Below are 22496 nucleotides of genomic sequence, written 5' to 3' on the forward strand. Positions count from 1 at the left end.
TAGCAGTATAAGAAGGTGCTATTGGAATCTGAAGTCTAGCTGTCAATGCTCTCAATGGATAAGGAAACTTTCTTTAAATGTTTACCAGGCATAAGGAAAACATGTATTATAACAATGACTCAAAGATCTCAGCTGCATATGCCACTGTTCTCATACGGCTCACTAAATAGAAGACAACTTATAATTCCTCATTTATGCAGATCCAATGAGATCAGACAGGAAACTCTCATTTAATGTTTAATGAGCATAAGAAAAGCAAGTATCATAACGATGACTAGATAACCTGTGCTATGCCATACCATCCTCACAGAGCTCTCTCCCTATAAGCCTAAAGCATCAGTAGCCCCTCCCCATCTTCTCGCACAAAAGGAAGAAATCAATAGAGTGAAAGTGAGAATACAATTAGAGGATTTCAATTTCTAGCTATGATTTAAGAACATATTTTGAAAGGGTGAAATTAACCTTGCTTCCACGTCACATTTAAAGTATCACTTCTCTATCAAATATCCAGCTGAAAGGAATTGTCTGAGCTTGCTTCACTCTCCCTTGAGCTCTCTCCTCTAGCCTTCTGATTCTTGGAGCCAACCCACATACATAATCTTGGGCTTTCTTCCCCTCACCAGAGAGACCTGTTAGCTTCTCCACATTCCATCTACCAACTAAAAACTCCAATATATCAGCATAGTCCTTAGCTGTGTAGACACCAAGCCGCTGTGCAACAGCTGAGAAGTGTTCAAAAAGGTTGTCATCCCGGCCATCATACATCAGGTGAGCAGGCATTGAGATTTTCTTCCTCATCATATCTGCAAATGCCAAAACAGTACCATCTGGGTCAATCTCAAAAAGTTTATCCACAATCTTAGTGTAAGCAGTCTCATGGCGCTTCTCATCAGCAGCTATAGTCCCACATATCTGTGCTAGCTTCAAGTCTCCATGCTCCTTGGCCAGCCTGGCAGTGTTCCCATGAGAGATGAAAGTGGCTCTCTCCTGGAACGATGTGTAGATGAACCCAAGATATGGGTTGTTCTCAGTCCTTGGATCCTATGAAAATATTGAAAAAAAAAAGAGATAAGGTGAAAGTAAGTGTAATTTCATAGAATGAAGTCATACACATCATAGAGAGAATTGTGTATTGTAAACCACATCATTCAGTTTGAAAGTAATTCTAGAAGAAACTGAGCAGTAAAGGGTTGTAAATCCCTCAGTTCAAAATGGTATGCAATTCAAGTTGCTAATAATCTGACCATCAAATGCATTATTTGAGAGAGAGAGAGAGAGAGAGAGAGAGAGAGAGTCCATCTTTGAGGAAATTGATGAGAGGGGAGATGGAGATAATAATTAAGAAAGAGTGAAGAATGAATTGTAATTGTTCAGATAAAGGAGTGAAGAAAATAAAAAAAAAAAATTGAAGTTTTCAATTTTTTGTTGCCTAGTAGCAGTGGTTGGTTGGTTGGGGTTGTGGACCATGTGGTATTCAACCTTTGCAGTTGAAGTATTGGGATTGTGGTAGGAGAGATGGAAAAGAATATTGCATGGGAAGTTCCGAGATAGGTAGAAGAAAGGGCAGTTGTTTATTTATTGATTTTAGATTAGCTGCTGGTAGATTCAAAATTTGAGGATGTGGTTAGATTGGCTTTTGGTTCTGAATTTTGATATCCGCCATTGCTGGGAATCTTAAGAGGGTATCTTATGATGATGTTAATGTTGTTTCTTTTATTGTGTTACACGGGCAGTTCTTTTATATTTTCCTCTTCTCATTTGAAATCCCTTATCAGATTCTGTTGTACTCGTGAAAGATTTTTTCACTACAAAAATACCCTTTGTATTGAAGCACAACCAAATGTCAGAGTAACAGTCCACTAGCAGGTCATTTGAGAAAAGAAACATGAGGAAGCTTTTGTGGCCGTCAAGGAACTAAAAATAGATAACCATAGAAATCAAAAAAGCAATTAGAAATTTATTGAAAGCACTGACAAATAAAAGAAAATAAGATCCAGCATTCCTTTCATTCTAGATTAATCATAAATATTCAATGTTGATTTCTTCAGAATTGTTCAACATATTTCCCCTGACAATTGAAGAGAATCCTATTTTTAGCCCAAAAAACCTTTTTACATGGAAGCTTGAAGTTGACTAGCCCTAATCTATATGAATCAATACTCCAAACATATAAAGAGAACAAGAATAATTTGTGTGGAAGGCTCTAGAGGACAATTGGAGTTGATTGTCCATGAAGAAACTACAAGACTACAGATCAGGTATTCAGGGTAGAATGTGACCTAGGGGAAAGTTGATGGACCAATTCTGCAAGTTCCAGATCCTGCTATTTGTGTTCTTAATAGCACAAAACTACTATAAGGCTGTATTTAGATCAGGATAGAATTGAATCTAGGTGCAAAATTGGGGAACCAATTCTGCACATTCCGGATCCTGCTATTTGGGTTCTTCATAGCATAGATATTAGAAACTAGTGGATTTTAAGCCTTCAATGCATTCTTGGATGATTCGAAATTCCCTAGGGAAACAAATCATTTAAGTTCAGAAAAAGATAAAAATAAAACTGAGGCAGAAAATACAATTCCCATTCCAGCCCAGCAATCCAAATGCAACATAACAGTTTCTTGATGGAATACATACACCAACACTAGCTAACCAAGCAAAATACACAAGGTCCTGATATGATCTTACCATTCCTGACCCAATCAGATATTGAATTGTCTTCTCAATTTGCTTCATATCTACTCGTCCAGTCAAGTAGAGATACTTGTTCAGAAGGTCCCCATGCCTGTTCTCTTCTGCAGTCCAAGCTCTTGTCCACACTGCCCAAGAAGTAAGACTTGCACCTGTTTCATCACGAACACCATCTAGGGTATTAAGCATTGTTTGGTAAGTAGGAAGGGCTTCTTCTGTAATCATATCTCCAACCAAGACAACAAAGTAGTCATCAGGAATCTCCTTTGATCGCTCCCTCAATTCCTTGACTTGCTCATAGAATCCCTCAGAGGCAGGGTCTGGCAGAAAATCCTGTGGTTGCCAAGACTTCTCAACAGGCTTCAGGAGTACCAAGATGTTCTGCTCAGCCCAATCCTCCAGGGATTTGAATATCTCAACCTTTTGCGGTGGCATGGAGTGGGTTACTTGAACATGTATCTCACGGGGAGGGCTGAAAGGTTTCTTCAAATTTTCAGCTTCCCTAAATTCAACAGAAAAAGCTGGTCTTAGAAGCTTATAATATAGACTGGGAACTGGTAAATACAAAGAAGAAATTTCTATTCTGCAAATTAATATATTCAGATGGCAAAGTAAGGACATTATTTTACAAACAATGCATCTATATTGGCAGCAATGCACATGGAAAACATTGATCCAACTGTCCAGTTATGGATAGTAAATGCTAAATCATAAGATCTACTGATATTATCGATCAAGTCAAAATCATTCATCCACATGATCTAAGACTTGATCCAGAAAAGGGATTTCATTTACATGATTATTTGGAGCATTAAATCAGGTGGTAAGAAGCCAGGAGATCACCAAAGTAGCTTATGAACTGAGTGTTCAAGATCAATGTTGTAAAACACAAACCAGACCGGATGATCAGACTGTAAGAAGTTTTGAACTGGTTCCATTCCAGTTTTTAAAGCATTTGTTTTTTCAAATTTCTGAAAAAACAGATGACTGTTAGAAACGCATGAAAACTGGCAAATTTTTCAACAACCGCCTGGGTCATTGATATATTAAAAATCATAAAATGGCAATCGTAAGATTTGAACCTATGACCTCTCGTTTACATAGAATAATAAGTAGAAAACCTTATGTGCTGATTTCGGCCAAGCTTCTTGTGAAAGGAAGAGTAGAAAGTTGGGGATTTCAGCAAGAGACAAAGGAAAGGGAAGAAAAGAGAAGAAGGTCGAATAGGATAGATTAACTTTACCCTAGCCGCCAGCCCCTCATTCTATTTATAATTAACTTAAGTATGAGACATTACAAAGATGCCCTAAGTAGGGCGGCAACTCAACCTAAGTAATTACAACTCTTTAAAAAATAAAGACTAATGGGCCCAAGGCCCAACAACATCTTAATTTAAAAGGAAATAAACTAGACACAAGTCGGCCCACTCAACACTCCCCCTCAAGTTGGGAGTAGATGTCATACATCCCCAACTTGCGTAGGTCGAGCTCCAGCTTATTCTTTGCAACGCCTTTTGTGAGGACATCAGTAAGCTGCAAATCAGAAGAAATGTATGGAAGACAAACTTCTCCAGAAGTTACCCTTTCTCTGATAAAATGTCTATCTACTTCAATGTGCTTAGTTCGGTCATGCTGGACTGGATTATGAGCAATATTAATTGTTGCCTGGTTATCGCAGTATAGCATCATAGGTTCTTCTGCCTGAACACCGATTTCTTCCAATAGAGAACGGATCCAGAGAAGTTCTGAAACTCCATGTGCCATGGCCCTATATTCGGCTTCTGCACTTGATCTTGCCACAACTGTTTGTTTTTTACTCTTCCATGAGACTAGGTTGCCCCCAACTAGGGTGCACACTCCTGAAGTTGATCTTCTGTCATCGAGGCATCCTGCCCAGTCCACATCTGTATAGGTCTCTAGCTTGAGCTGTCCATGATCAGTAAACAATATGCCTCTGCCTGGATGTCCCTTCATATAAGCAAGGATCATGTCAACTGCCTTCCAGTGCTGGTCTCGTGGAGCATGCATGTATTGGCTCACTACACGTACTGCATAAGAGATGTCCGGTAATGTCATGCACAAGTATAGTAGCCGACCCACAAGTCTTTGGTACCTCCCAAGGTCCTTTACTGGTTCACCTTCTGATGCACTGATTCTGTGGTTCTGATCAATAGGGGTGCTAGCTGCCTTTGTTCCAAGTTTCCCTGTTTCTTGGAGAAGGTCCAAGACATACTTCCTTTGAGAGATAAAAATTCCATGTTTCGATCTTGCAACTTCAATGCCTAAGAAGTATCTCCGTTCTCCAAGGTCCTTAATTTCAAATTCCTTGTGCAGGTTCCTCTTCAGACTATCAATCTCACTCAGATCATTCCCAGTGACAACAATATCATCCACATAAACAATTAGGATTGACACCAAGGATCCCCTGCGCTTCACAAACAAGGTGTGATCAGATTGAGTTTGAGTGTAGCCAAAAACAATCAGGGCCTTTCTGAATCTGTCGAACCATGCTCTAGGGGATTGTTTCAAGTCATATAGTGACTTCTTCAGCTTGCATACCTTTCCCTCTTTAGCATTATCATAAAAACCAATTGGAAGATCCATATACACCTCTTCTTGCAAATCCCCATTTAGGAAAGCATTCTTCACATCCAGTTGAAACAAGGGCCAAGAGTATGAGGCAACAAGAGAAAGGAGTATTCGAACAGAGGTCATCTTTGCAACTGGTGCAAAAGTCTCTAGATAATCAATGCCATAGGTTTGTGTGTATCCTTTTGCAACAAGTCTTGCCTTGTACCTCTCTATGCTTCCATCTGCCTTATACTTTACTGTGTAAACCCATCTGCATCCAACTGTCTCCTTGCCTTCTGATAGGTCCACAATCTCCCATGTCTGATTCTTAATCAAAACCTCCATCTCTTCTTGCATAGCTGCCTTCCACTCAGGTTTGGAGAGAGCCTCGCTAACACCCTTGGGTATAGACATGGAATCAAGAGAAGAGAGAAAAGCACGGTAGGAAGGAGAAAGTCCACTGTAGGATAAGTATTGTGATATGCAATGAGCAGTGCACTTCCTCTTCCCTTTTCTAAGAGCAATAGGGAGATCAAGGTTATCTGTAACAGTGTTAGTGGGACCAATGGGAACTGAAATAGTAGAGGGATCAAGAGGAATACCTGGATCTGTATCAGCCGAATCTGGAGTCTCCAAGGGGTCAACAGGAAGTGGTGTGAGTTCTGCTGTAGTGGAATCAACCTCCTTATGAAGTCTCTACCGTGAGTAATACTGTGAGACGGAAGGCAAAGGAGGGGGCAAGGTAGGTGACATCGAATGGTTGTCAAGCACAGTAGTAGGCACAGGAACTAGAACTGGGAGAGGGATAGACTGCTGACTTACTTCCCCAAAACACTCCCCCTGAGAAGGATTCCTTGAGAAGAAGTATGTAGATTCAAAAAAAGTGATGTCCATAGTAAACCGGTTCCCAGAGACTGGATCATAGCAGCGGTACCCTTTCTGATTCTCTGCATATCCAAGGAAGACACATTTCTTTGCCTTGGGATCAAGCTTCGAACGGTAAGGACCAAGAATATGTGCAAAGCAGACACACCCAAACACCCTTAGAGGAATATGAAACATCTCCCCCTGAGGAAAAAGTGTTAGACAGTTTTGTATGCCCTTAGCTTCAATCAGAATGATGTACTTTATGAGTTTATTGTAAATAAATAAAGATACATATTTGATTCATGTTCCCTTGGTATGTTTCTGTGTAATACCCTTAAACTGGACACTTAATGAGACTCGTGTTAGTTTAGAATGTTCACAGCCAGTGGGTCGGTCTGGGGAGACCTATCCTGACAAGGCTGACACTGTGGTGCCACCAAGTCGGTTGGGGTGGCCTGTCTCAGCTGCCAGGGTGAGACCCTAGGCACATATAGTATAGGATTAATTGAATCTTTGAACTGGACCAGATTTCCAATATTGCCCTGGACCTTGGAGATTGATGGGCAAAATTGAAAAGTTACACCCGACCCCTAGACTCGATTATGATACTGCACTAGGTGTCGGATTGGACTATCTTTGATGTACCAATCAGTGAGATCCTTAGCGGGGGTCAAAACCTGGGTATGTTGGGACAGTCCGAGAATTCATCTGAGTGGGTGATCATAGTGACAGGATCAGCCCCTTTGTCGGACAAAGGTAATGATCGGGGATGCACTCTCACTGATGGAAACCAAGACTGCCGGCAGCCGATTTCAACCGTTGAGATTTGTTTTGCAAAATATATTTTATATAAGATATAAAAGTATATATATGGTTTCTAAAAAGTTTGCAAAAGGTTTTAATTCCCAGGATCCATATGAGTGGAGAGTGCAACACTGTTCCTTGCAGCCGAGGGAGAGGTCCTCTCTTGTCGGGCAGTGTATGATCATTATGGGCTGAGAGGTTAAGTGTAAGACCATTGAGGATAATACCTGATGGGCTAATCTTGCATCTGCCCACAGTCCCTGGGTGTTACAAGGTGGCTTGGCCCAGGGACCTCTTAGGGTAAGTGTTGGGCCCGTAGAGCCCATTTGATGGGTTTCAGGGGGTGCACTGTCTTTAACAGTGTATTCGGCTAGGCCTTGTAACAAAGGCTGGGCCGAACCCATGTGGCTGATGTGTAGATCAATGCTTGGGTCCCACGCCATACAAGGAAGCCCAACTGGGCAGCAGTTAAGAGGGTTAAGTGAGCACATAAGCTTAATGGGCCTAAAGCCCATTTCGAACTGGGCTGCTTATTTAGTTAATAAAGGGGCGAAATCTGAAGTGGATCAGCTAATAGGATTGGGCTTAGACCCTATCCACTTAGAGAGTCCAAGATCTAAATAAGATTTAGATCTGGAAACCTCCTAATCAGATTAGGAGATGGCTGATCTGATCTCTAGATAAGATAAGGATTATCCCTTATCACTTAAAGGGACTTCTAACCCAAATATGATTTGGATTAGCAACTCCTAATCTGATTAGGAGTTGATCCCTTTAAGATTATAAAAGAAGAAGGGGGCGGCAGCCTAAAGGATATATACACACAGATCATCAGGTTTTCTTTAGTGCTGAAATCAAGAAGAGAGAATTATGCTCCCTGCAAATACTCTCTTGCCGCCTCCCTATTCTTGCCGCCCTATTTGCCAGTTCGATCTCCACTTGTGGGAGAAGTCAAGATTGGATCTTGACATCAGTCCTTTGAGAAAGGATTGAAAGGAAGCTGTGCTCACGTACCATCTTGCTGATTCTTGCGAAGGACAGAGTTCTTGGAGAAGAACACTGCTGATTCTGCTCCACCTGCACTGCGCCATCTTCAGTGGGAGCAGTCTTTGGATCCTTCCTTGGGCGTGAACACCTTCGTTGGGAGATATTACTTCTCCGTATCAGGTATAATCCTTCCCACTCCTTTTTCGTTCAGATCTGGTTCAGTTTATGGTTCAGAATTGATCCTTGAAAATATGATTTTCTAAATGGGGAATACGATTCCCAGTTGAAGGGAGAGAAAAATTTTGAAATTCGCCCCTTATTCCGCAATCTTTTGGGCGTCCATAGGATGGATCTCTCATCCCTTCAAAAAGAAGGCTGAATGGAGTGCTGAATCCAAGTATACGAGAAGGCATCCTGTTAATCAGATATACTGCCGTGAGAACAACATCACCCCAAAAACGAACCAGAACTATCGTTGTGATCATCATGCTTCTTGCCGTCTCAACAATGTGTCTATTCTTTCTCTCTGCAACACCATTCTGCTGTGGACTGTAGGAACAACTACTCTGATGGACAACACCATACTCCAACAGATATGAGGCAAGATGTCTCTCAAAATATTCCCTAGCATTGTCAGATCTGAACATCTTGATTCTAGTTCCAAACTGTGTTAATACCATCTGATGGTATTGTCTCACCAAGGATGGTACCTCATCACGTGATTTCATCAAGTAAATCCAGGAATATCGAGAGAAATCATCCACAAACAGGAGAAAATAGCGATAGCCGCCCATAGAGGGAACATGATAAGGGCCCCACACATCCGAATGAATAACATCAAAAAGAGAAGAACATATTTTATTACTCGGTTTAAAAGAGTGTCTACAATGCTTTCCAAGTTCACACTTCAACCTTGACAGACTCACAGACTTAAACAGTTTTGGAAACAAAGAACTTAAAGAAGAAAAAGACAAATGGCCTAGACGATTATGCCAAAGTATAATCTGATCCACAAGTTTTGACTCACTGCCCTTGCAAACATGATGACTTTGGTGAATTGGAAGAGTATCCAAGAGGTAGATTCCATTCACTTCACGACCACTCCCAATCGTCCTCTTTGAATCCAGATCCTGCAAAATACAATGTCCAGGAGAAAAAATTACTGAGCAGTTCAGATTCTTAGTCAAACTACTAACAGATAACAAGTTGGTGCTCAATCTAGGAACATGGAGGACAGAGGGTAAACAAATGGAATCATTAATCTTGACAGATCCCTTCCCAGCAATAGGAACATGGGATCCATCAGCTGTAGAGACCCTATCTCTGCCAGAACTGAGCTGGTAAGAGGAGAAAATGGTGGAGCAATGGGTCATGTGCTCTGAGGCTCCAGAGTCTATAATCCAAGGAGATCTCTCATTACCTGAAGCAGAAACATAGTTTGCAGTGACATGTGGACTACCTGTGTGGGCAAGGGAGGTAGAGTGAGTTCCACCTGTGCTACATGTACCTTGTTGTCCGGTAGCGGCTGAATTGAAACTAGATGTACCCTCTGATTCAGAAGTAACCCAAACCTCTCAAGCTCGGCCCTTACTGCAGCAGCTGCAACAGACTCCAAGGCAGCTGTAGTAGGAGGGGCCAGAGTGTCACCAGTAACTGCCATATGTGCATTTCCTTTCTTATTCTTCAATCTGGTTGGCACAAGATGTGGGTGAAGCTTCTAACAAGTATCTCTTGTATGCTTCGGTTTCTTACAGTAGTCACAGACTAAGTCCCTTTTGTCTTCCTTCTTGTTCTCATTGCCATTCTGTTTAGGTTTCACAGCACTTACCATAGCAGACTGATCAGTCATGAGATTCTTCATCATTACATCCCTCCTGCACTCCTCCCCTGACACAAATGCATATGCTTGGGAGAGAGTGACACTGTCCCTGGAAAGAAGATGCTGTCGTGCAATGTCATACTCAGGGTTAAGGCCAGCAAGGAATTTGAACACCCTATACTTCTCTAAGTGTCTTTGATAGGTAGTTGCATCCTTGGTGGTTTCCCAAGCAAAGGTCTCTAGATGATCAATCTCCTGCCACAGGGTCTTAAGGACTAAAAAATAAGCTGCAACAGATCTATCTCCCTGCCTAGTAGCAATAATCTGATTTCTTAGTTGATAAGCCCTAGCAACATTCTCCTTCTGAGAATAGGTCTCTGCCACCCCATCCCATATCTCCTTAGCAGTGTTTGCCCATAAAAAGTTTTTACTTATATGTGGCAACATAGAATTACACAACCATGTCATTACCATATAATTTTCTTGCACCCACTGGGAGTTGCCAGTTTCGGGTTTTACCTCTTCACCAGTAATAAACCCCAATTTTCCACGAGCCCCAATGGCCATCTTTGCAGATTGGGACCATTCCAAGTAATTTATACCATCCAACCTAACTGTAGTAATGGTTCTGGCTCCGAAGGGGTCTCCAACACCTCCTCCCACTGGTCTCATTTCATTCCCGGGCTTATATTCAACTCTGTCCCTCCATGTGTCTCAAAGAGGTACAAAAAACAACTAAAAAATGCAACAAGAATAAACAGAATACCTTCTGGAACCAACGACACTTCTTTGGTGTCCTGGACTTTCTTCCCACGAAAGATTCCTTTTCGGTGGGATGAGGAGAAGAGAGAGAAGAAGCAACCGCCCTCTCTAGAGGCCTCCAAACCACATGGAACTTGAACCGCCCCTTACAAAAAACCCAGAGGAACCCTAAAAAAATAGGGCGCCACTACCTAGGTCAAAATTGAAGAGTCCAACAAAATCAGGACTCTTCCCCTTTCTCCAGTTTTTCCTGATTCTGATGAGAAACCCTAGACCAGCTATAAGGCATATAGATCCACCAAGAAAATCCAAAAACTGGGCTTACCTGAAAGCTTCGATCAGCCTCTTAAATCTCCATGCAGTCGGCCGATCTAGGGCTGTAGGAACGAATCTCTTCAAGAACCTTCAACCCGCTCTAATACCAAGTAGAAAACCTTATGTGCTGATTTCGGCCAAGCTTCTTGTGAAAGGAAGAGTAGAAAGTTGGGGATTTCAGCAAGAAACAAAGGAAAGGGAAGAAAAGAGAAGAAGGTCGACTAGGATAGATTAACTTTACCCTAGCCGCCAGCCCCTCATTCTATTTATAATTAACTTAAGTATGAGATATTACAAAGATGCCCTAAGTAGAGCGGCAACTCAACCTAAGTAATTACAACTCTTTAAAAAATAAAGACTAATGGGCCCAAGGCCCAACAACATCTTAATTTAAAAGGAAATAAACTAAACACAAGTCGGCCCACTCAACATAATACACTACTATTAATTGATCGTGCTTTTATGTTTATTTTTGTCTCTTTAACATCTATATTGATAAAAAATGTTTATATCTATGAATAAATGTGAGTCAAAAGGCCTGTACTCCAATTGCTTATATTTAAACCAAGAAAAAAAAACATCTGACCACAACTTACACATATGTCATGTGACATATGATGTCACATGTTACTGGTTGACCCAGCAGTCAGACCATCTGACCCATGACCTGGTAGCCTTTCCAGTTTTGTGAATGGTCTGAGTCTTATAACATTGCTCCAGATTCTAGTGCATGGAAGCATTGCAGCATTCATTGTTTTCAAAGGAGAGCTTTTAGGCACCTAGATAGTTTCTAGGTGCTCACATACTAGGAGATCAAATAGCTTGTGGATAAGAGCTATCTGGCGACCCTGGCATGCTTCTGGCTGGGCAACTGCTTGGTTTCTTTGTTATAACATACTAACAGAAGATGGCCATATTGCACATGACCAAGAGAGAGATGTGACTATAGCAGACAAGCCTTAATGAAAAGTAAAATTTGTTATAGTTTCGAACTAAAACACACATTTGTTTTTTGATAATCAACAGAATGAATTTCATTAAAGGAAATGGAAACCATGCTATCCAAATATGAAAAGAAGATGGAAAATAAGTACAATACAAAATGGAAATTAGCTGACCAGCCATTCTTAAATTTTGTCAGTAACCAACTTTCACAATGTTATCCTGGGTCCCAGACATCCCCATTCTGAGGATTGCGTTGATGTTCCAGATTTAGCTAAAATAGTTCAAAATGTTTAGTGCAATTTAAGGATATTTTGAAACCATTCATAAAGAAAAAAGGATATAACAATGGCATATTCATAAAAAAAAATAATAATGGCATATTTACATTTAATAGTATAGTATACCTGTTCATATAATATTAGAATTATATAACATTACTTAATATGTTGGAAAGTTGTAATATATGTAAGATATATCAATTTTAGAGGAAGTAATGTTTCTTAATGCTACATTCTTCCAGTTTCATTGATGCTTTTGTTGTGTAAATTGTAAAGGATTGCTAATTTGGCAAGTATAATTCATTTTATTCTTTTTACTAATGATACCCTTATAAGAACAAGAGGGAAGATATAAAGAAGGAGCTTGAACCCACAACTAACAGACCACTCAACAAATGGAAGCAATGTAAGCAACAAAGTGCCCTACATCAGGGGAATATCATCAAATCAGAATGGCCCTAGAACATCACTCTTCACCTAAGGAATCAGCACAGACGTGAGACCATTTTCTGCCATCAAATTCCAGTTGAACAAGATAACCAAACCAAAAGGTCAAAATTGGGTAGCTCTGATAAGGTGCAATGTTTCCCACAGTGCTTGTCTTCAGAATAACTATCCTATTGTGGGCCAACTAACTGTAAATTAAAACACACTCAACTCAATCCATAGAAATGGGTTTAATGAGGAAGCCCTGCAAAAAAGGATCTTTGTGCTGATCAAGTAACCTATACCAAGCTACTACTTAGATCAGAGAAAACTAAAAAGGCATTTATTACCCAAACTATCTTCATTTGTGCTTCCAATAACGTCTGATGATTCCCCAAAGAGCAGCAACCTAGATTTAAGAAGTTACTATTAAAAAAGCAAAACAGATTCTTGTTTATAGAACAAAAATACAAAAGTGAGAGAAGTGTCTTTCCATTGAAAATATTAAGAAAAACGAAAAAAAAAAGCACTTAAGAAAGAATAAGCACCTAAACACTTAAAGAAAAATAAAAATCATTTTATTTTAACTGCACCATACATTTTTTTTAATTAAAATACCATGTAATACAGTACCATATAAAAGAGACACAAGAAAAATCTATATAATAACATTAACTGTTTTACATGTTGTCATCTATGGTTTGATCTAGATTGTTAGTTTGGATTTATTGTTTTCCTTTTATTATTGTATATAAAATAAAAGAAGTACAAAAAAGCTCCATACATAGTAGAAAGGAATGAATGCATGTTTGAGAATAAAACTTATCCCCTAAAAGTGGTCCTCAAAGGTGTACCTCATAAGAAGCTTTTTAGGCTGACCTTTTGTTCTCTTAATGTAATTGACATGGAGCTGAATGGAATGATGGGAACCATAGTTGTTCTGTACAGTTCCTTGTGGATTTGTGAAACAGGACTTTATAACCAATCCCATAAGTCAGAATAAAGCTTTGGTGAGTATTGTTAAATTGAATTCAGTTGAAGTGTTGAGTTGGTCCGAGTTGTTTTTTATTAAGTTAGGAAGTTGTTGGGCTTTAGGCCCATTAGTTTATGTTTTTTTAAGTTGTGACTGTTCAGCTATATTAGTAGCCGCCCTACTAAGGGCATCCTTGTAATATCTCATCCTTTAAGTTAAGTATAAATATAATGAGAGGTTGGCGGCTAGGGTTAATTTTTACAATCCTGGTTAACTTCCTACTCTTTTCTTCTTCTCCTTTCTTCTCTACTGCTGAAATCTTCATCTTCCTCCTCTTTCCTTTCACAAGAAACTCGACTAAATCTGCAATTAGTGATTTCTACTTGGTATCAGAGCAGGCCGAAGGTTCCTTGAGTTGTTCTCTCATGCAGCCCTAGATCGGCCAACTGCATGGTGATTTAAGAGGCTGATCCAAGCTCTCAGGTAAGCCCAGTTTTTGGATTTTTTTTGGTGGATCTATGTGCTCTGTAGCTGGTCTAGGGTTTCTCATCAAAATCAGGAAAAACTAGAGAAAGGGGAAGAGTCTTGTTTCTGTTGGACTCTTCAAATTTGACCTAGGAAGTAATTTTTTAGGGTTCCTTGGAGTTTTCTGTAAGGGGCAATTCAAGTCCTGCCTGATTTGGAGGCTTCTAGAGAAAGCGGCTGCCTCTTCTCTCTCTTCTCCCATCCCACAGAAAATGAATCTTTTGTGGGAAGAAAGTCTAGGACACCAGAAAAGTGTTGTTGGTTCCAAAAAGTGTTTTGTTTGATCTTGTTGCAAATTTCAGTTATTTTCTTTACATTTTTTGAGAAGCATGAAGGGCCATGGAGTTGAAAATAAGCACGGGAGTGAAATGGGACCAATGAGAGGAGGTGTTGGATGGTGCAAATTACTTAGAATGGTCACAATCTGCAAAGATGGCCATTGGTGCTCGTGGGAAATTAGGGTATATCACTGGTGAAGAGATGAAACCCGAAACTAGCAACTCCCAATGGGTACAGGAGAATTATATGGTGATGATTTGGTTGTGTAATTCCATGTTGCCCCATATAAGTAAAAATTTTTTATGGGCAAATACAGCTAAGGAAATATGGGATGGGGTTACAGAAACCTATTCACAGAGGGAGAATGTTGCTAGGGCTTATAAGTTGAGAAATCAGATTATTTCTACAAGGCAGGGAGATAGACTTGTTGCAACCTATTTTTCAGCCCTTAAAACCCTGTGGCAGGAGATTGACCCTTTAGAGACATTTGCTTGGGAAACCACTAAGGATGCAGCTACCTATTAGAAACATCTAGAGAAGTACAAGGTGTTTGAATTTCTTGCTGGCCTTAATCCTGAGTATGATATTGCACGACAGCATCTTCTTTCCAGGGACAGTGTTACTCTCTCCCAGGCATATGCCTTTGTGTCAGGGGAGGAGTGCAGGAGAGATGTGATGATGAAAAATCTTATTTCTGATCAGTCTGCCATGGTAAGTGCTGTGAAACCTAAACAAAGTAGAGATCGGGGTGGTAGTGAAATCAAGAAGAAAGATAAAAGAGATTTGATCAGTGACTATTGTAAGAAGCCTAAACACACAAGAGATACTTGCTGGAAGCTTCACCCACATCTTGTGCCGACTAGACTGAAAAATAAGAAGGGAAATGCACACATTGCAGTTACTAGTGACATTCCGGCCCCTCCTACTACAGCTGCTTTGGGGTCTGTTGCAGTTGCTGCAATAAGGGCCGAACTTGAGAGGTATGGGCAACTTCTGAACCAGCGGGATACAGCCAGTTCCAGTTCAGTCACAAGTAGACCTATTCATGGGTCGGGTAGCCCGATGGCCCGACCCGCACCCCGGTCGGGCTTGGTCATGTAATTAGGCCCACGGGCCTAACCTCAGGCCTAACATAGTAAGCCCGATTGTGTTACGGGCCGGGCTCGGGATTTGTCAAAAAAAGCCCGGCCCGGCCCGACTCAGCATTATATATTTTATAAAATACATAATATGTATTTTATATTTTATATAAAATATATAAATAATATAATATTTATTGAAATATATATTTATAATTTAATATATACATTTTTTTATTTTTTTCTTTATAATTTCTCCCTCACACTCTCTCTATTCAGTCGCTTCAGTAGTAGTAACAACATGGGATAAATTTCGGGCTCGAGCCCAAGCCCAGGCTTTGGGCTTTTTATGAGGGTCGAGCTCGGGCCCAAGTTGTAGGCCCGATGGTCGGGTCGGGCTCGGGCCTTAGAAAAATTTGTTAATACAGAGTCAAAGCCCGGCCCGAGCCCGGCCCATGAACAAGTCTAGTCGCAAGAAGATAGCAAGGTACAGGTGGCACTGGTGGAGTCCACTCTACTTCTTTTGCTCACACAGGTAGTTCACATGTCACTGCAAATTATGTTTCTACTTCAAGTAAGGAGGGACCTCCTTGGATTATAGATTCTGGAGCCTCAGAGCACATGACCCAGATCTCTACTATTTTTTCAACTTACCAGCTCTGTTCTGGCAGAGATAGGGTCTCCACAGCCGATGGATCCCATGTTCATATTGCTGGGAAGGGATCTGTCAAGATTAGTGATTCTACTTCTCTACCCTTTGTCCTTCATGTTCCCAGATTGAGCACTAATTTGTTATCTGTTAGTAGTTTGATTAAGAACCTAAACTGCTCAGTAATTTTTCCTCCTGGTCATTGTATTTTGCAGGATCTGGATTCAAAGAGGACGATTGGGAGTGGTCGTGAAGTCAATGGAATCTACCTCCTGGATGTACTTCCTCCTCATCAGAGTCATCATGTTAGCAGGGATAGTGAGTTAGGGTTTGTGGGTTAAATTATACTTTGGCATAATCATTTGGGCCATTTACCTTTTTCTTCTTTGAGTTTTTTGTTTCCAAAACTTTTTGAATCTGTTAGTTTGTCAAGTCTGGAGTGTGAAGGTTATCAACTTGGAAAGCATTGTAGACATTCATTTAAACCTAGTAATAAAAGATGTTCTTCTTCTTTTAATGTTATTCATTCGGATGTTTAGGGCCCTTACCATGTTTCTTCTATGGGAGGCTATCGATATTTTCTCTTATTTGTGGACGATTTCTCACGATACTCTTGGATTTACCTGATGAGATCCCGCGATGAAGTACCATCCTTGGTGAGGCAATTTTATCAGATGGTGCTAACACAGTTTGGAACAAAAATAAAGGTGTTCAGATCCGACAATGCCAAGGAATATTTTGAAAGACACCTTGTCTCATATTTGTTAAAATATGGTGTTGTCCATCAAAGCAGTTATCCCTACAGTCCACAGCAGAATGGTATTGCAAAAAGGAAGAACAAACACATTGTTGAGATTGCAAGAAGCATGATGATTACATCTACAGTTCCAGTTCGGTTTTGGGGTGATGCAGTTCTCACAGCAGTATATCTGATTAACAAGGTGCCCTCTCGTATACTTGGATTCAGCACCCCATTCAGTCTCCTTTTTCCTCAGGGGGATATGTTTCATATTCCTCTCAGGGTGTTTGGGTGTGTCTGCTTTGCACATATCCTTGGTCCCCACCGCTCGAAGCTTGATCCCAAGGCAAAGAAGTGTGTCTTCCTTGGATATGCAGAGAATCAGAAAGGGTACTGCTACTATGATTCAGTCTCTGGGAGCCGGTATATTACCATGGATGTCACATTTTTTGAATCCACGTACTTCTTCTCAAAGAATCCTTCTCAGGGGGAGTGTTTTGGGGAAGTGAGTCAGCAATCTATTCCTCTCCTAGTTCCAGTCCCTGTGTCTACTCCTGTGCTTGACCACCACCCTGTGGCACCTACCTTGCCACCTTTGCATTCTGCTTCTCAGCATTACTTACGACAGAGAATCCACAAGGAGGTTGATTCCACTACAGCAGAACTCACATCACTTCCTGTCGATTCCTTGGAGACTCCAGATTCGGCTGCCATGGATTTAGGTATTCCTCTTGGTCCTGCTACTGTTTTAATTACCATTGATTCTACTAACCCTGTTACAGATAACCTTGATCTCCCTATTGCTCTTAGAAAAGGAAAGAGGAAGTGCACTGCTCATTGTATTTCACAGTACTTATCCTACAGTGGACTTTCTCCTTCCTACTGTGTTTTTCTTTCCTCTCTTGACTCAGTGTCTATACCCAAGGGTGTTAGTGAGGCTCTCTCCAGACCTAAGTGGAAGGCAGCTATGCAGGAAGAGATGGCAGCTTTGATTAAGAATCGGACATGGGCCATTGTGGATCTACTAGAAGGCAAGGAGACAGTTGGATGCAAATGGGTTTACACAGTAAAATATAAGGCAGATGGAAGTATAGAAAGGTACAAGGCAAGACTTGTTGCAAAATGGTACACACAGACCTATGGCATTGATTACTTAGAGACCTTTGAACCAGTTGCAAAGATGACCTCTGTTCGGATACTTCTTTCTCTTGCTACCTCATACTCTTGGCGCTTGTTTCAACTTGATGTGAAGAATGCTTTCCTAAATGGGGATTTGCAAGAGAAGTGTATATGGATCTTCCTACTGGCTTTTACAATGATACTGAAAAGGGAAAGGTATGCAGGCTTAAGAAGTCACTTATGGCTTGAAACAATCTCCCAGAGCATGGTTTGACAGATTCATAAAGGCCTTGATTGCTTTTGGCTACACTCAGATTCAATCCGATCACACCTTATTTGTGAAGAGAAGGGGATCTTTGGTGTCAGTCCTAATTGTTTATGTGGATGATATTGTTGTCACGGGGAATGATCTGAGTGAGATTGATGGTCTGAAAAGGAACCTACATAAAGAATTTGAAATTAAAGATCTTGGAGAACTGAGATATTTCTTAGGCATTGAAGTTGCAAGATCAAAACATTGAATTTTTATCTCTCAAAGGAAGTATGTCTTGGATCTTCTTCAAGAGACAGGGAAGCTTAGAACAAAGGCAATCAACACCCCTATTGATCAGAACCATAAAATCAATGCATCAGAAGGTGAACCAGTAAAGGACATTGGGAGATGTCAGAGACTTGTGGGTCAGCTGCTATACTTGTGTATGACAAGACCAGTCATTTCCCATGCAGTAAGTGTAGTAAGTCAATACATGCATGCTCCACGAGTCCAGCATTGGGAGGCAATTGATAGGATTTTTGCTTATCTGAAATGACACTTGGGCAGAGGCATATTGTTTATTGATCATGGACAGTTGAAACTATTCAGCTATATTAGTAGTCGCCCTACTAAGAGCATCCTTGTAATATCTCATCCTTTAAGTTAAGTATAAATATAATGAGAGGTTGGCGGCTAGGGTTAATTTTTACAATCCTAATTGACTTCCTACTCTTTTCTTCTTCTCCTTTCTTCTCTACTGCTGAAATCTTCATCTTCCTCCTCTTTCCTTTCACAAAAAACTCGACTAAATCTGCAATTAGTGATTTCTACTTGAAGCAATACCATGTTGCCTAGTATCACCTCACCACCTTGATGATTATCTACTGAAAATATCACAATAAGATAACTGACTTGAATATTGTATTTTCAAAAAACCAAGTTTCACTTGTTGGAAACAATATGACCAAAAAACAAACATCATTGATTCTACTTTTTGAAAGCCACGTGCTCTCAATGTTACTTTCCACAACATCCTGAAAGCAAAGCAAAGCAAAATAATAGAGGGAAACATTGTTATAATTAAAATGTCATTAAAATAATCTTATATAAAAATTTAATAAATATAAATTAGATATATCGTTGTAGTAGAAGATCAACTTGAGGCCTATAAATTTTATAAGCAACCTTGTTTTCCAATGGATAGATATCCTGCCAATTTAAAATAATTGTTCCTGCGCAGCTGTTCCATGCACAGTCACTAGCTAGAAACACCTAAATTTCAACTAATTCAACACAAAATATACAAAATAAAGTGTGTTGATAATCCTCCAGATACAAATACCATCATATTCTAAACACCAACAGATCAGTCCAATAAGATGGACAGACAAAATATGACAAATTGTATAAATAGAACCCAGAGAGAAATATAACTAAACAAAAAAAAAGCAATTCAACAATCAAAGATTAAACATCTAATTTAAAGGGAAAAGGGAAAGAAGAAACAGGAACCTTCGGCCAAGATAACAAGAAACCCGTGCATGTCCCACAGCATGCATCAACAACCAAATCCAATAAAAAAGAAAAAGAAAGTAATCAACAGCCTACCAAAGAAAACAGAACTGCAAAAAATCCAGCCCAATTCTCAATGGACCAGTACACTTAAAAGAGAAAAGGAAAAAAAAAGGCTTGAATCAGATAAAAGCATTGAAAAACAAAAACGACAGGGACAAATGGAACTTAAAAATGGGCATGCTCCAAGCCAGATAAGAAGTAATAAGCACCAATCTAGATAAAAATGAAACATAATAGTGAAAATTGTGATAAGATACATCCTACTTATCTGGGATAAAAGAGGAGTATAAAGAAAACGTAGCGTACTGGCATCCAGTTAACTTTTGAAATGTGAAATAACGAAAGGAACTCACTTGGTACTGGAGCTAAGGGTGGAAGCCATGCAAACCCTGGAACACCTAGGCTTCACTGCAGAAGGAAGAGCAAAGGATGGGAAATTCTTAGATTGAATGGAGAAGGGACTCGGTTTTAGAGCCATTTCTCTTCCTCCTTTTCGCTTCGCTTTCCTTCAAACAAGAGAAAAAGAATTAGAGAGAGGCAAAGAGGGACAACAAGATGCAGGTATGCAGAAACAAACAAGCTAACTAAGAGAGACGATCTATCTATCTCACGACATCCACAACAGCAAATCGTCCCATGTTTCTACATAAATTACACAAGTGTCGATATTGGTTCTACTAATTTTCAATTAAAATAAGTGTCCAAACAAACAAATTCACTGCCGACTGAATGGGAGAGAAGAGAACAAGAGCACCCAGGTTGAGAAGATGCAACCACCCAGTGGCTCTACAGGGGAGATGGGTCTCCATTCCTGCCTCTCAAGGCTCTCTCTAAAAGCGACCAGCGAGATGGGGCCAACCGGCCAAATCGACAAAACCCAGATGATTTATTGGTATATTTGGAATAATAAGTTAGAGAATATCCTCCCCTTGTCCATATTCTGCAGCTCGTGGCTCAGATACGAACTCCAGACTGACAGCCAGTACCCCATTTGAACGCTTACACACAACCCTCCCGGCTACTCGAACAGAAGAGCATTCATCAGCTAACCCATCTGCAACTGTTTAGAGAGATCGAGAGGAGTAGAACAAGAGAGAGAGAGAGAGAGAGATCAGGTACCTGGTATGCTCACGGCAGAGAACTCAAATCCACCGGGTGATGGTGATGGATTTTCACATCAAATAAAGGAAGCAGAAGTTTCCAAGCATCCACCGAAAGAATGAATGTTCTAGGCCGAAAGTATTCCCATCAAAACTCAAGAGGGTGGAGACGGCAGCAGAAAAGAGGAGTGCCAACCTTCGTAGCCGCTAATATATAACGACGACTCGACGAGCCACATATATTTCATACGGGGTTTTTTAGGGGGAATCCGGATCAGCTGAACGAGGCTCCGTTGGGTCCTTCGACCAATAATGACGTTCACGTCATCCAAGCTTTGGTCATTACGGAGATTTTGAGCGTTACGATTTGCCACGTCATCATTTATATAGATTTCCTAGGTTGCTTAATCGGTAAATTTACTGGCTAGCTGCACACTTGGGATCAAATCGAGCTTAAACAGGGTTGAGTACTTATGGGTATGGGGACGGGCTACACTCCACCACCCATTACGTGGTCCATTTAAAAAATAAAAGTTTGCAATACGATGCCGAAAGACAATATATGATACCGAAAAAACTTATAACCACTCAATTCGCATCATAAAAGTGGTAAATGATAATCAATCAGTTTGTCTATTCAAATTTAAGATATAGTTTATAATTATCATCTTTTGTCATGACTTTTTTTATATTTTCATTTAAAATGGTCACCGACCTTTTAAAATAAATGGAAAATGTGAAAAATGCATAGGTCATGCTGATGTGAAAATTTTTTAATAATAAACTTAGATCCATGTTCTGTTAATTTTCCACTTATTTTAAGAATTGACGTGACCATTTTCAAACGAAAATATAAATAATTTCTAATAGAAAATCAATTAAATAAAGCGAAAACCCTTAGGCTGTGTTTGATTTGAAGGAAAAAATAGAAAAAGGAAAGAAAAGATAGAAAAACTTTTACAAAATTTGTATAAATTTTCTTACCTTTTCCTACTTTTTCCTTCAAACCAAACATAACCTAAAAGTGTGATCAGAATTTTAATAGTTAGCAATATGAAAACTAGAAAGTTAGGTTTTAATAAATCTATTTACATGAATTTATGAGGAAAATCTCATTTGACCATAGACTCTTAAACACTGTACCCTCAAGTCTCAATTGGTATATTAACTGGATTGTCCCATGCTCCCCGTAGAGATGAGGATTTGAGTCCCACAACCAGCTATCACCAACTTTGTGGAGATTTATTAGAGTGCTGTTGACTTGGTTGTTCTGAGACCTACAACATCTCACATCTTTGTCGTGTATTAGAAACATCTTCCGGTGTGGGGGGTTGATTTGAACTCGGTTGTTCTATTAACATTGGCACATATAACGAGCTTTTTTTTTAAATGGCAAAAAAGAAAACCACTAGATAGAGAAAAATACTACAAAAAATCTGATCCAACCATCTTGGTGGAGAGTAGCAAAAAGAAATTCGGGTCCAGTTCAGTTAAGACCCGTTAGACAGTCAAAAAGCTGTTGACTTGGTCAAGAATCATTTAATTTGACCGGTTTAATTATTGAGCCATTTGACCCAGTGATCAGGTCATGAATTACACAGTCAATGCATGTAAGACTTTCGGAGACCATATATGTATACACATACACACATACATACATACATACATACATATATACATACATACATACATACATAGAGACAAAAACGGTTCAGCTTCTTGGTCGGTTTTTAAAAGAATG

At 39.9% G+C, this 22496-nt stretch overlaps 1 protein-coding gene across 4 annotated transcripts; it reads right to left on the reverse strand.

Moving 5' to 3' along the window:
- Nucleotides 1-167: 167 nt before the first annotated feature.
- Nucleotides 168-20960, reverse strand: LOC104589169 (stearoyl-[acyl-carrier-protein] 9-desaturase, chloroplastic). 4 transcript variants are annotated; one of them, XM_010247391.3, is made up of 4 exons: nucleotides 20775-20960; nucleotides 20009-20161; nucleotides 2689-3193; nucleotides 168-1041 (listed from the first exon to the last, which is right to left on the reverse strand). In XM_010247391.3, exons 2-4 carry the CDS (start codon nucleotides 20131-20133, stop codon nucleotides 481-483), a joined length of 1191 nt encoding a protein of 396 aa, XP_010245693.1. In that variant the 5' UTR covers nucleotides 20134-20161; nucleotides 20775-20960; the 3' UTR covers nucleotides 168-480. The 4 variants fall into 4 exon arrangements, with proteins under 4 accessions (XP_010245693.1, XP_088745388.1, XP_019051818.1 ...); XM_088889262.1 differs by having other exon boundaries at nucleotides 20009-20156; nucleotides 20775-20959; XM_019196273.2 differs by lacking the exon at nucleotides 20775-20960 and adding an exon at nucleotides 12815-12873 and having other exon boundaries at nucleotides 20009-20103.
- Nucleotides 20961-22496: the final 1536 nt, after the last annotated feature.

Source organism: Nelumbo nucifera, chromosome 6 (genome assembly GCF_055504915.1).
Source record: "Nelumbo nucifera cultivar China Antique chromosome 6, China Antique-T2T, whole genome shotgun sequence".
NCBI lineage: Eukaryota > Viridiplantae > Streptophyta > Magnoliopsida > Proteales > Nelumbonaceae > Nelumbo > Nelumbo nucifera.

What these genes read in the sequence shown, in the direction of transcription:
- LOC104589169 (XM_088889261.1), bottom strand. Translation starts at nt 5,675, where the DNA reads ATGTCTATACCCAAGGGTGTTAGCGAGGCTCTCTCCAAACCTGAGTGG.